The sequence below is a fragment of the Macaca nemestrina genome, chromosome 8, assembly GCF_043159975.1.
Source record: "Macaca nemestrina isolate mMacNem1 chromosome 8, mMacNem.hap1, whole genome shotgun sequence".
Classification (NCBI taxonomy): domain Eukaryota; kingdom Metazoa; phylum Chordata; class Mammalia; order Primates; family Cercopithecidae; genus Macaca; species Macaca nemestrina.
This window is the reverse complement of record NC_092132.1, coordinates 136,708,482-136,723,249: the sequence shown is the minus strand read 5'-3', so window position 1 is coordinate 136,723,249 and position 14,768 is coordinate 136,708,482. Positions and strand designations below refer to the sequence as shown.

At 41.8% G+C, this 14,768-nt stretch overlaps 1 protein-coding gene across 2 annotated transcripts in view; it reads right to left on the bottom strand.

The window, feature by feature from the left end:
• Positions 1-14,768, bottom strand: part of LOC105463732 (fibrinogen like 1) — a 66,811-nt gene that overhangs the window by 20,622 nt on the left and 31,421 nt on the right. For both annotated transcript variants that reach the window (XM_071068575.1, XM_011710986.2), the window contains 2 exons: positions 9,064-9,143; positions 6,362-6,542 (listed from right to left, as the gene is read on the bottom strand). In XM_071068575.1, the coding sequence (XP_070924676.1) occupies positions 6,362-6,542; positions 9,064-9,126 (244 nt within the window). In that variant the 5' untranslated portion in view covers positions 9,127-9,143. The remainder of the gene's footprint in view (positions 1-6,361; positions 6,543-9,063; positions 9,144-14,768) is intronic.

The window sequence follows — 14,768 nt, the reverse complement described above, 5'->3', positions numbered from 1 at the left end:
TGGGCCTCACACCATATGAAATCATGTATGGCAGACCCCCACCCCTGGTCCCCAGTCTAAAAGATGACTTACTCAAACCTGAAACTGAAAATGTCTCTGAGCTCTTGTTCTCCTTACAAGCCTTACAGAAAATTCACCAGGAAATTTGGCCCAGACTACGAGAACTATACGAAGCAGGACCTCCGCCGACACCCCATCCGTTCCAGCCAGGAGACTGGGTCCTAGTCAAGTGCCACTGGCAAGAAACTCTTCAACCCAGGTGGAAAGGACCACTGCAAGTGCTCCTGACTACTCCCACTGCTCTCAAGGTAGAAGGCATCGCTTTGTGGATCCACTACACACACGTCAAGCTGGTGGACCCATCATCCGACCTTCTCGAGCCGTCTGGAGCACCGGTTGCATGGACTATAGACAAAGCTAAGAACAATCCCTTAAAGCTAACCCTGCGCTGTCATCCCCATGGCCGTAACCATGTTTAGCTCACCTATGCTTTTATGCTTTATGCATCTGATTCTCCTCACTGCTGCGCCCTCTAATCCCTATGTTTGGAGGTTCTGGCTCTATGAAAACAAAACTCATCCTGGGGAAACCCCCCAGGCGGGTAAACTGCTGGCTAGTGCAGATTGCCCCCGCTCAGGGTGTAATACTATAGTTTACCTCAATTTCACTAAGTTCCAGATTGCCCAACCAGCAATACCCATGATCTGTTTTGAATATGATCAGACTGAATCTAATTGTAAAAATTATTGGTGGCACCAGAGTGCAGGTTGCCCATATAGCTACTGTAAGACGCACTCTGTCCGATACTGGAGAGAACAACAAGGGTGGTATTTTTACCAAACTGAGTCTCCCGTCACTTACACTTGGATAATTAGAGACCCATGGGACTCTCGGTGGACAACCCCGCAACATGGAGGAGTATATTACTCATCAACTAGTACCTGGCCCAGTAGCCACTTATATCTGTGGAGAAGTGTAGTCCAGATTCAACCCTTAATCCATACACAAATCCACAGGCAAGAAACCAAGCTATCACAAGACTTACAGCCCTTCTCCTGGCTAACCCTACTACAGGAAGGGCTAGCATTCGCCAACCTCACCGGTTTAGGCGACCTGTCCTCTTGCTTTATGTGTGCAACCCTAGGAAGACCACCATTAACTACTGTTCCCCTATCCTCCCCTCCCACAAACTATACAGATTTTAATTCATCAACAGTCACAATACCCGATGTGGCCCTGTACTGTGACCCATACCAAGAGAAATATCCCTACTGTTATTCGGCATTTAGCAACAGCCTTTGCAACCAATCGGCTGCATACCCTAATAGTCCCATATATGCTCCCTCTGGTGTGTTCTTCTGGTGTAATATGACTCTGTTAAAGACTCTGTCCAAAAGCATCTCTGACGGACAGTTGTGTATCCCTGTTACCCTAGTTCCCCGACTGACACTGCTAACCCCGGCAGAGTTCATAGGCTGGGCAGGGACCGCCCCAACTGAAACTGCGTGACATAGACGAGCAGTTTTTCTACCACTAATTGCCGGAATATCCTTAACCACCTCTGTCGTTGCAGCGGGGTTAGCAGGAGGGGCCCTACAACACTCCATGATAGAAAACGACAAGCTGTTACAACAATTCTCTGTTGCTATGGAAGACTCCACCTATTCCCTAGCCTCCCTTCAGCGGCAGCTCACCTCCCTAGCAAAGGTCACCCTTCGAAACCGCAGAGCCTTAGACTTACTCACGGCTGAGAAAGGAGGTACCTGTATGTTCCTCAAAGAAGAATGCTGTTTCTATATAAATGAGTCAGGGTTAGTTGAGGAAAGAGTCCAACGCCTACACAAACTAAGCTTAGAGATGAAAAAGCAACAATTCACTACAGCCGCTAACAATTGGTGGAGCTCTTCAATGTTTTCCCTTCTGGCACCCCTTTTAGGCCCACTAATGTCTTTACTGCTTCTATTCACTATAGGCCCCTGTGTAGTAAATAAGATTTTACAATTTGTCAGAGAAAGGTTTGATACCATCCAACTAATGGTCCTCCGTAGCCATCACCAGCCTCTCCTGCACCCAGAAAGTGAGGCTACATTATAAGACTCTGGAAATCCAAGATTGGACATCCAGTTACTTATGAGAGGGGGAAATGAAAGGACACAAAGATAGATGTGTACCCGCCCCCCCCCCACTACACCCTTTGTTCTGCTCTCTAATCTTTGCACATACCAGAGATTTCGTAAGTTCTGTGAGTACCTGTTTTTCTGCACGTACCAGAGATTTTGTTTTGCACATACCAGAGATTTTGTAAGTTCTGAGGCAAGGTCACAAGACGTGTTTAAGTAAGATAAACTCTTGCTGCCATAAACCTGCTCTCCCGCCTCAAAGGTTGAACTGAAATATCAGAAATGGCGGGAACCAATCATAGTTAGCCAAATCGCCTTGTTCAAACACTAGCCAATCATATATCTGATTTGTATAATAACTCTATGCCCACTTTTCTTAGACTATATAACACTGCTCGGAGCTCAGTGGGGGAGCTCTCCTGCACGTCTCGTTTCGCGAGCGAGTGAGAGTTCCAGGTTCGAACCTGTAATAAAGATCCTTGCTGCTTAGCTTTGACTCTGGACTCTGGTGGTCTTCTTCGGGGAATAAACGGTCTGGGCATAACAATCCCAGCACTTTGGGAGGCCGAGGCGGGCGGATCGCGAGGTCAAGAGATCAAGACCATCCTGGCTAACACGGTAAAACCCCGTCTCTACTAAAAAATACAAAAAAATTAGCTGGGCGTGGTGGTGGGTGCCTGTAGTCCCAGCTACTCGGGAGGCTGAGGCAGGAGAATGGCATGAACCTGGGAGGCGGAGTTTGCAGTGAGCTGAGATTCGGCCACTGCATTCCAGCCTGGGTGACAGAGGGAGACTCTGTTTCAAAAAAAAAAAAGATACAGTTTAATGATATGCTGTATAAAACCATGTGGTGTGGGCATTGTTTGCACAAATTGCTAGGTTGTGTGTAATTGGTGTTTTCAACCATCAGATAAATTGGAATTCAGAAAATAACTAATTTAGTAATAATAAAGCAACTTGTAACTCAGAACAAAAAATTTATATTTCTACAGATTATATATATGAATATTTAATTGTTTTAAATTTAAGGACACCAAAAACATAAACTTTGATGTGAGCAAGTTCTTTTATATTTTATATAATATAATATGTATTACATTATATTTTATTGCAATTTTTATGTTATATATTTTGTTTATTATCTGTTGTTAGTAGGCTCTCTAGTAGCATTTGCCTATATGTTAAAAATAAGGAACAACTGAACTATATTTATATTTCATATTTTAGTCACCCTTTTTCTCCTTCATGCTTAATATATGAAGAATATTGTTAATCTACTGAAATTCTGATTTTTTTGGCTTTTATATCAAAAAACAGTCATCTAGAATTCCTATCATCTGTCTTATTATAACAGTCTTATATTTATAATAATTATAATGCTTTATCTGAACCATCTCTGTAGGACTCTTCTAACTCCTGCTTGTACAGTTAATGCTTCTGACCTTGGCATTGTAATTTCCAAGTACCTGATTTCTTGCCTTATTCCTTGGTGACCCCTTGCTTCCCAAATCTGCTCCCCTGCAGTGTCAACACAAGGACTGGATTTTCAGCTCTTGATATGATTTGGATGTGTCCCCACCAAATCTCATGTGGAGTTGTAATTCCCAGTGTTGAAGGGAAGGCCTGGTGGGAGGCGATTGGCTCATGGGGGTGGAGTTCTCAGGAATAGTTCAGCACCATCCCCCTTGGTACTGTACAGTGAGTGAGTTCTCGTGAGATCTGGTTGTTTGAAAAAGTGTGGCACCTCCTCCCTCTCTCTCTTTCTTCCGCTCCTACCACATAAGATGTACCTGCTTCTGCTTTGCCTTCTGCCGTGTTTGTAAGTTCCCTGAGGCCTCTCCAGAAGCAGACGCTGCTATGCTTCTTTTACAGCCTGCAGAACCAGGAGTCAATCAAACGTCTTGTCTTTATAAATGACCCAGCCTCAGGTATTTCGTTATAGCAGTATGAGAACGGACTAACACAGCACTTAAGCCTCAGTCTTCCCGTGACTGGTTGTAGAGGCCTGGGAAGAAATATCTGATGAGCTGCCTCCTGATTAGCTGTCTCCTGCCGTGATTGGCCCTTGAGTCCGTGTCAATAACCTGCTCGGAATGTATTCGAATAGACACCCTGAGTCTTGGGCTTGGTGTGACATTTGGAATAATGGTGCTCTGCTTTCTTCTACCAGTTCCTTGCCCTTGAGACCAGCTTTGTAGGCACTTTTGGGATCCCTTAATCTGTATGCTCATCCGTTGAATGATAGTCCGTTTGCTTCCCAAGCCCATTTTTACCCGAACTATCCCTGGTTCCTCTTGGCTCCAGAGGCACAGGCCATGTTCATGCTATAGCCATCCCCATTACTGCAGACCAGTGACTCTGGCCTCTTTCTGATCTCTAAGGGCCAGAGGTAGGACGGTTGGATCAAGATGCTGGTCAACAGAGAAGCAGGAGCCCAAGGCGAAGAGTCTGAGCAGAGGGAGATAAGGATGTTGGTAGAGAAAAAGGGAGTGTTTTTTTTTTTGTTTGTTTTTTTTGTTTTTTGAGACAGTCTCGCTTTGTCCCCCAGGCTGGAGTGCAGTGGCGTGATCTCGGCTCACTGCAAGCTCCGCCTCCCGGGTTCGCGCCATTCTCCTGCCTCAGCCTCCCGAGTAGCTGGGACTACAGGCGCCGCCACCGCGCCCGGCTAATTTTTTGGTATTTTCAGTAGAGACGGGGTTTCACCGTGTTAGCCAAGATAGTCTCGATCTCCTGACCTCGTGATCCGCCCGCCTCGGCCTCCCAAAGTGCTGGGATTACAGGCGTGAGCCACCGCGCCCAGCGAAAAAGGGAACATTTTAAGAGCCTCATGCACTGCAGTCTGAGCTAGCCAGGTGCCCTGAAGTATTTTACTGAAGCATAGGCTCTAAGTTTCTCACAACTCCTATATCCGACAATTGTATGTTTAGAAGCAGAAAATAAAGATGTTTCTATTTCCCATAAGACTGGCATCTCTTTGACCTCTACAGTCTTTCAATTCCGGTCAAATAGATTTCCCAATTTATATTTGCTTATCTTTCTATTCCTCTCCCTATATATTATCTTCCTTTCATTCATGAATATGAGGATCTACTATGTTCTAGGCACTCTAATAGTCAACACGGAGATAAAAGTACATTAAACATCGTCTTAGACCTTACAAAGTGCCCAGTTAATTGACCACAGTAGACTCATAACCGGAAATTACAATGTAGCATGGTAGTGCTTGAGTAGACATATGGACAAAGTGCTCTAGCTAGCATTGTTTTTGTTTCTGGCAATCATTGTTTGTTTACTTTAAAAGATGCCTTTTACTTCTGGAGGAATTCAAATGAACAGTTTTCCATAGACAATAATGATATGGGCAGCAATGTGTGTAATGTGTTGCCAGTTTAAAATCATTCAGTTTCTCGGGAGAAATACTGACCTCATCAAAAGGAACATTATGACACCAATAAATATACCTATAAAAAAACTACTGTTTCATTTTCCTTAGTAATTCTGGTTCTTTTTCCTTTCTCTGCTCCTTTATTTTTTACCTTATTTGCCACCCTAATATGCATATTAGGATTTCAGAAGGAAAAACTGCATACATGTAACAAGGAAAGATACACAAACACAAAGCTCAAATGCAAAAATTCCCAGTTGTAATCTGCCATGTGTACACTAGATTTTTTTTTTTTTTTTTTTTGAGACGGAGTCTCACTGTGTCACCCAGGCTGGAGTGCAGTGGCACGATCTCAGCTCACTGCAAACTCCACCTCCAAGGTTCAAGTGATTCTCCTGCCTCAGCCTCCCAGGTAGCTGGGACTACTGGCACCCACCACCACGCCCAGCTAATTTTTGTATTTTTAGTAGAGACAGGGTTTCACCATATTGGCCAGGCTGGTCTGGATTTGCTGACCTTGTAATCCGCCCACCTAGGCCTCCCAAAGTGCTGGGATTACAGGTGTGAGCCACCGTGCCTGGCCATGTACATCAGTATTCAATCTATTGTCCTGATTTCTTATTAAATAATGTAAATTCTCAGATATTTAGCTTTCACATTAAATGCCCCTGCAGAGACAGAAAAAAGTAGTGTGTGAAAGAAGACGTTTAAAAATGATATAATGCTTCATATTGCTTGTTACTGAAATAGGAAAAGCTTTTTAGCAAAACCTGAAGCAAACAAATAACTAGCACCATCATTGCATATGGGTGTGTAATGTAAGTTGTTGAAACACTTAAGAAAAGTCCATTCTGACCTGCATACTGCCTCTTGCTTCCAAGATCAATGACACTATTCTCCTCTCCTTTATCAAGAAACTGGACTTCATTCTCCTGCAAAAGCTGCTTGATCTTGACCTGTTGCTGTTTGACCCGGGTCTCAAGCAGGCGCACCTGGGCTCTGAGCCGCACCTGCTCCTGGGCACAGTCCTCGAGCGCCTGCAAAACAGGTGAGATGAGATGAGATGAGTATGTATCTCATATTCATGGAAAACAAGTGCTTTTTAAACATTTGGATAAATCAGTGATTCCATTTTGTCTCCAATTCCCATTTCAGAATATTATTCCATACAAAAAGTGGTTTGAAAAATTCTAATACTACCTGCTATTTGAAGAATTGGAAATTATGGCTTATGCCAAAACTCCTGGACTCAAAAGATCAAATAATATAAAATAATCAGAATCACCATGCTAGGAGCTTTATAGTTGTCTCATCTGATCCTCATAACAATTCCATGAGGTAGGAAAGGGCTCAGTGGGTAAGCGGAGGTGGGATTCAAATTCAGTTCAAGGACCATGCTCTCAATCTCTACATGACATTGCTTATGTGTTTTCTAAACAGCAATGTGCTTTACAGAAGTTAATTGTACCGTTGGCATGTAAATCCCCATAATAAATGACATTTTTGAATGGCCCTCTGGTGTAAATACATTTAAATATGTATTTTATATATAATATATACATATAATATATAAAATATATAATTTAAATATATAATATATATAATATATACATAATATATAAAAATATATTTCTATTTCTAATATAACATATTTATATATTATATATATAAATTTAGATAATATATTTATATTATATTTATTATATTATATCAAATATATGTTTATATATTTATATTTATATATGGTATACATATACATATGGTGTATATATTTGTAGTATATATACATATATGTGTTGTGTGTGTGTGTATATATTATGTCTCCCCTACCTCCCATCTCTAGGTCGAAGTCATGGAACCTCTCCCAGCCATTTTTCTAGGATGATTTCTCCCTTCCCCTTCCCCTTCCCCTTCCTCTTTCCTTTCCTTTCTCAGAAGCTCTCCTAGACAGTTTTTCTAGGATGATTTCTTTATCTTCTTTTCTTTCTTTCCTTTTGTTCTTTTCCTTTCTTTCCCCTTACCTCTCTCCCTCCCTCCCTCCCTCCCTTCCTTCCTTCTTTCTTTCCTTCTTTCCTTCCTCCCTCCCTCCCTTTCCTTGCTGCCCCTTCCTTCCTTTCCTTCTTTCCTCCTTCCTTCCTTCCTTCCTTCCTTCCTTCCTTTCCTTCTTTCTTTCCCTTTACTTTTGTTTCTTCTTTTCTTTCTTTCCCTTCTTCCCATCCCTAGGTCCAAGACACGGAACCTCTCCTAGCCATTTTTCTAGGATGATTCCTTCTCTCTCTTTCTCTCTTTCTTTGGACAGAGTCTCGCTCTGTTGCCCTGGCTGGAGTGCAGTGGTGCAATCTCAGCTCACTGCAACCTCTGCCACTCTGGTTCAAGCGATTCTTGTGCTTCAGCCTCGTAAGTAGCTGGGATTATGCAGGTTGTGTGCCATGACACCTGGCTAAGTTTTGTATTTTTAGAAGAGACGCTGGTCTCCAACTCCTGGTCTCAAGAGATCCACCCACCTTGGCCTCAAAGTGCTGGGATTACAGGCGTGAGCCACGCACGGCGCCGCCCAGCCTCTCTAGGATTCTTTCTTACTTGCTCTTGTTATTCTCTCCCTGTCACTCGGATTTATCCACTCTGAGAGAGTTATTTGCTTAGCACCTTGAGTCACATAGGCTAAAAATTGAACAGCAAGAACATTTTATGGTGTCTGGGTCCTGTGTTGTTTCACAATAGTGGGGGATCAGCTGTGATATTGTTAAACATAGTACACTATGCAATTTTAAAATAACTGAACAGATTCAAGTATGTCCAATTTTTATAAGACTGCATATACATATTTAGTAAGCTTATTTAAAATCTAGGAGTTTTCTTTCTCTAAGACCTTTGAATGAATGTTTTGTCTTTTTTATTCACAAATGAAGGACAACACAAATTCGACGTAATTACTTTCAAATAATCTGGTTAGTTTTATACTTTTCAATATTGAAAAGCCCAAGGTTAATTTTAATTACTATTGACAGTTTCAAATTTCTATTATTCCAACCAAATAACTCCAGTGAATTTTTAAAAATTACTTATTTATTGTGAATACTTTTTATTTTAAAAAATATAAAGCATTTTTTTTTTTTTTTGGAGATGGAGCCTCACTGTGTCACCCAGGCTAGAGTGAAGTGGCATGATCTCAGCTCACTGCAATCTCAGCCTCCTGGGTTCCAGAGATTCTCCTGCCTCAGCCTCCTGAGTAGCTAGGACTACGGGTGCGTGCCATCATGCCCGGCTAATTTTTTTTTTTTTTTTTTTTTTTTAGTAGAGATGGGGTTTCACCATATTGGCCAGGCTGGTCTCCAACTCCTGACCTTGTGATCCACCCGCCTCAGACTCCCAAAAAATAAAAATGTAAAGCTCTTTGAAGTGCTGCTTTACTACGGGTCCAGTGTTTCCACCAGCCTCTTTGCTTTTCCGCCTTAGTTTTTTCAATGACAAGTCACTATAGGTTTAATGCAAAATGAAAGAAAATTCAGATAAAAGCAGGCATTATAAATATAACAATAGTTTTCACAATAAGCTTACCGAACTTTCCCTGCCCATTATCAGAGCGGTAACAACAAGGATGAAACTGAACATCTTTGCCATGTCCCCCTTTGAAAAAACTGCAAGAATAAAAAGAATTTTATAAATGTATGAACCTTGAATTTTTCATGAGACCAGAGTTCAGACGTAAGTAGCTCCAGGAAGTCAGATAATGCCACGGGCCATCCCTAATCCTAGAGTCGCCGAGGAAATTCTCCCAGACTTTCCCAGTCTCTCACCACTCAGAATGACACTGTGTTAACTAGAATTGAACCTGTTCCATCACAGTAACAGAGGAGGGAGTCTGGTTCTTTTCGCGGTCCTATTGTGCTGTTTGTGTTATGCTGTGGAAAGACACAGGAGCATTTTAATCAGTTACCTAATGCTACACAACAAGGAAGGGGCTCAGTCAAAATGTGCACGCAGGTCTCTCTGCTTACGGAGCTTGCGTCTTTTTCTCCCTATGTTGCCCAGGCTGGTCTCAAACTCCTGGGCTCAAGTGATCCTCCCGCCTTGGCCTCCCAAAATGCTGGGATTACAGGCATGAGCCACTGCCTAGAATAAGATTTTTGAAAGCAAAGATCACACCTTGCTAATTTTGGTATCCCCAGCATTTAACTCATGTGGTGACTCCAATAACTGTTGTTGCCTCTACAGAATTATTCCTCGGGACGCAAAATCCTTCTCAGAGGGAAAAATGTAATTTCCTTGCTTTAAACTGCAGTCTGTTTATACTGACATACTTTCCTCTTTTACGGGAAAACAATGGGCGAAGTGTATTTCTGAAGGTAAGAGTTAAGAAGGACTTGGGGACTTTTGGTTGGATTGAACACATGAATTTAATTCTTTCCTTCTCACAAAGCCCACTAGAAAATGAGTAAAGAAAAACTGTAAAAGACGCGAATTGACAAAGTCAAAGAGAAAGGTAAAGAACAACTAGTGTGTAACGTCATCAAGCTGGTAGATGATAAAAAGCATGTGGAGGGCCTGGTGCGGGGGCTCACACCTGTAATCCCAGAACTTCGGAAAGTTGAGGTGGGCAGATCACTTGAGGTCAGGAGCTCGAGACCAGCCTGGCCAACATGGAGAAACCCTGTCCCTACTAAAAATACAAAAATTAGCTGGACGCGGTGGCAGGCGCCTGTATTCCCAGCTACTCGGGAGGCTGAAGCAGGAGAATTGCTTGAACCTAGGAGGTGGAGGTTGCAGTGAGCCAAGATCATGCCAATGCACTTCAGCCTGAGTGACAGAGTGAGTCCCTGTCTAGAAAGAAAAGAAACGAGAGAAAAGAAGAGGAGAGGAGAGGAGAGAAAAGAAGAGAAGTAGGGGAATTGGCAAAGCAGCAGCAGACAGGAGCACCATGAGAAGCGAGAGAAGTCACATTGTAGCACTCTAGGGGATCCTGGATTGGAGGCACTGCTAGTTTGGAAGTGAAGGTAGAGGCAAATGGGCTGACAGTCAGATCCTCACCTAAACCCTGAGCAGCCAGGTGAACGCTGCTTCTCGTACTCTTTCAGAATATGGAAGATTTACTTTCTATTAAGACTGCCCAGAGATGCTCCAGGTGGCATGACAGTAGAAGCACTGAAGGGGAGGGGAGAGGCACTGTTCAAAAAGGGTGAGGCTTTCCCAGGCTACTTCTCTTGCAGTCAGGCAACCGGCTCTACACTCTTCCTACCACTTTCCAGGCCAGAGAACATGGGATTCCTCACTGGAGGAACTGCAGACTTCACAGAAAAGATCTTCAGAGACTGATATTGGGGGATTTCCATCAAAGGAGACATTTCCTTGACTGATCACTCTCCAAAGAAGCCCACCAGTTGGCAGGCTTCCTTCATGCACCTGGGAGAGGTATAAAAGGTATAGGCACACTATTTTGCTTGTTTCTTTCAATGTAAGTTTCCTTTCTGAAGACAGGCATATTTTACATTTCATTCCCTGTCCACATCCAACGGTCTGAAGAGAAACACCAAATTTCTGTATTACAACACTGGTCAGAAATTCATATGATAGCAATTAGTCATGACTTAACCCTCTCATCCAACATTGTGAACAAAATAATCAAGATGGGACGGGTGTGGTGGCTCACGCCTGTAATCTCAGCACTTCAAGAGGCCAAGGCAGGTGGATCACGAGGTCAGGAGTTTGATACCAGCCTGGCCAACATGGTGAAATCCTGTTTCTACTAAAAATACAAAAAATAGCTACGTGTGTAATCCCAGCTACTTGGGAGGCTGAGGCAGGAGACTTGCTTGAACCCAAGAGGTGGAAGTTGCAGTGAGCCGAGATCCCGCCACTGCACTCCAGCCTAGATGACAGTGAAAGATTCCGTCCCAAAAAAAAAAAAAAAAAAAGTATCTCTAGACCCATTTTTCTAGTAAAGTTATCCTTTTAACCATATGATATAATTTGTAGCAACAATTTAAAAGAACTCTGGCATTTCACTCTTTATTTTAGTAAATATTTTTTCTTTAAAATTCAATCATATATTGAGTATGTACCTACATTAGGCCCAGGGATAGAAATAGTAGATATTTTAATATGTAACTTATTAAATATACTGGATATATTAAAATATTTGCTTATATTAAAAATAGAGAAAATTGACTTTGTGACATTGAAAACGTTTACCAATGTGAAAAAGAGACACCCTCTGTGTATTTTTATAAAAGATAAAATGAGGTGAGAATAGGATTGCAAAGGAACAGAAGTAGTGAACAAATTAAAAGAAAAGATGATTAGGTTTGCTATCAATTAATATTTGCTAATTAATATAATAAGCTTGGAATTATTTAAGGAACACTTTTCTAGGTCACCTTTATTATTATCATGACAGATAAAATCATTTTCTTTAAGATAAAAACATTGACTGCACTAAAGACTCATCATTTGCAATGCAATAGTGTCCAAAATCTCGTGTTCGCTGATGTCAAGATTATGTCTACAAATTAAGAAAATTTCAAGTTGAAATAAATATTCTAAACCAAAGACATCTGATGTTAGGAGCAAATACATTTTCATTCTGATCCAGGGGGTAGTTTCATGTTTTCTTTTGTTTTTCTTTTTTTGTCTGGGAGTTCTTGGGAACGCTCCTTATTCATTGTGGCTGAATTTTTTCAACGAGAGCGTTGAATACTACAAAGGATTGTATCAGTTATAAATCAACAGTCAATAATTTTACTAAGCCGTAAAAACCATCCATTTAAACTGAATTACAGTAGGAAAATATATTTGTAAAGAAGGCTTAGAAAAAAATAAAATAACAATAAACTAGAATAAGATTATTTCAAGCATATATTTTCTACCTATTCTTAGGTAAAGTTTTAAAAATTGAATGGATTCTAGTCCTCTAATCCCTGTCACCAGAAAATGACTGACCTACAGCATGCTTTAGTATCTTTTCTTCACAATAAGAGAATAATATTTTAATAATGACAAAGAGTAATTGCTAAACGAGCTTGTTGGGACAATTACTCTATTTCCACAAAGATGCCAAGCAGCCTGCATGGCCTGGGGCATTATATAAAGATGAGCTAGCCCTTCAAGTAGAATGTAGCTCTGCAAGACTGCAATCTTACTTACTAGCCCTTCAAGTAGAATGTAGCTCTGCAAGGCTGCAATAGCACTTACATTGAAGGATCCATCAAGGGGCCAAGGGCTATTTCCCAAAGTCTAACATGTGGATTGGAAAAATAAGGAATATTCATCTGAAACCATATTGTGTTTGTGTTTGGACGTCACTAAACACTCTGCCAAACTTTGGCTGGGTGTGGTGGCTCATGCCTGTAATCTCAGCACTTTGGGGGGATGAAGTGGGAGGATCACCAGAGGTCAGGAGTTCAAGACCAGCCGGGCCAACATGACAAAACTCCATCGCTACTAAAAATACAAAAATTAGCTGGGTGTGGTGGTGCATGCCTGTAATACCAGCTACTCGGGAGGTTGAAGCATGAGAATCACTTGAACCTGGGAGGCAGAGGTTGCAGTGAGCTGAGATTGTGTCACTGCATTCCAGCCTGGGTGACAGAGCAAGACTCCATCTCAAACAACAACAACAACAGCAACAACACCCCAAAACACTGCCAAATTTTAACTGGCCATTTTATTTTATTTCGTTAGCCTCACAGTGAAAATAAGAAAATAAGCACAGGGATGCTTACGATTTCCCCAGGACCATTCAGCCTCTGGGCATATCCTCTGGGAATACCTCCCAGATCTCCTGAACCTCTTTCCTTATTGCCTGGTTAATCCTTTCTTACTATATTAGGTTGAACTATAAGAAATGGCAGATGTTTGAACATTTCAGACTTAGAAAAATCGCAATTTCATTGTTTCAAGTTAATGCATATTGGTTAACTAGGAAGAACACACCTGAAATCATTATAACCATTTATACTACAATGAATGCCAAAAAAAAAAAAAAAAGGTTCAAAATACACTGTTTGTGGCTTACTTGACGAGACAACAAATTGGCAACAAGCTGTTTTTATATCAGTGCTGCCTCCCATGATAATACATTAATGTGTGCCATTTAAAATATATTTACAAAATTTCTAACACATCATCAACACATGGGATCTCATGGTTTTGCCACCAGCTAATCTTCATGATGCCTGTAGAAGAGAAATTATGTCTACTTTTTACTAAAGGAAGCAAAAATAGTGAAGCAAAGTAACTTTCCTAAGAAAAGACTCTACGTTCAAAATTTATACAACATCCAATCACTTCTTACCACCTCTATTGCTACTGTCTGGCCCAAGGTACCATTGGAAGATTCCAATTTTTGCAAACCAGTCTCGCTCGATCACCCAGGCTGAAGTACAGTGGCACGATCTCGGCTCACTGCAAGCTCCGCCTCCTGCGTTCACACCATTCTCCTGCCTCAGCCTCCTGAGTAGCTGGGACTACAGGTCCAGCCACCACGCCCAGCTAATTTTTTTTGTATTTTTAGAAGAGGCAGGGTTTCACCGTGTTAGCCACAATGGTCTCGATCTGCTGACCTCGTGATCCGCCTACCTCGGCCAGAATATTTTTTTAGAATTACAATGAGACAACATTCTATACTGAACCTTTCCTGGGCAAACCGGGATATTTGGTCGTCCAACAGCAAAGCTTTACATAATCTGCGAGCATTCATCTCCCCAGCATACCTCCTTTCCCATCATTTTTGCCTGCTCTGGCCACATATGCCTCTTTGGCATTCTTGAAACACCCTGAAATACACAGACTTCTCAGGGCGATTGCGCTTGCTGTTCTCTCTACCTGGAATGCACTTTTGAAAATCTCTGTGGTTTGCTCCATGACATCCTTCAGGTCTTTGCTCAGGTATTCCCTTCCCAGAGATACCTTCCCTGATACTACGTATAAAATAAAAACTGTTCCCCGTTGTCTTAGTCCATTCTCATGTTATAAATTTACCCAGTAAAGAACTACCTGAGACTGGGTAATTTATAAAGGAAAGAGGTTTAATTGACTCACAGTTTGCCATGACTGGGGAGGCCCCAGGAAACTTAGAATCATGGTGGAAGGGGAAGCAAACATATCCTTCTTCACATGATGGCAGGAAGGAGAAGTGCCGAGCAAAAGGGGGAAAAGCCCCTTATAAAACCATCAGATCTGGGGAGAACTCACTATCACGAAAACAGCAGCATGGAGGTAGCTGCCCCCATGATTCAGTTACCTTCCACCGGGTCCGTCCCACAACA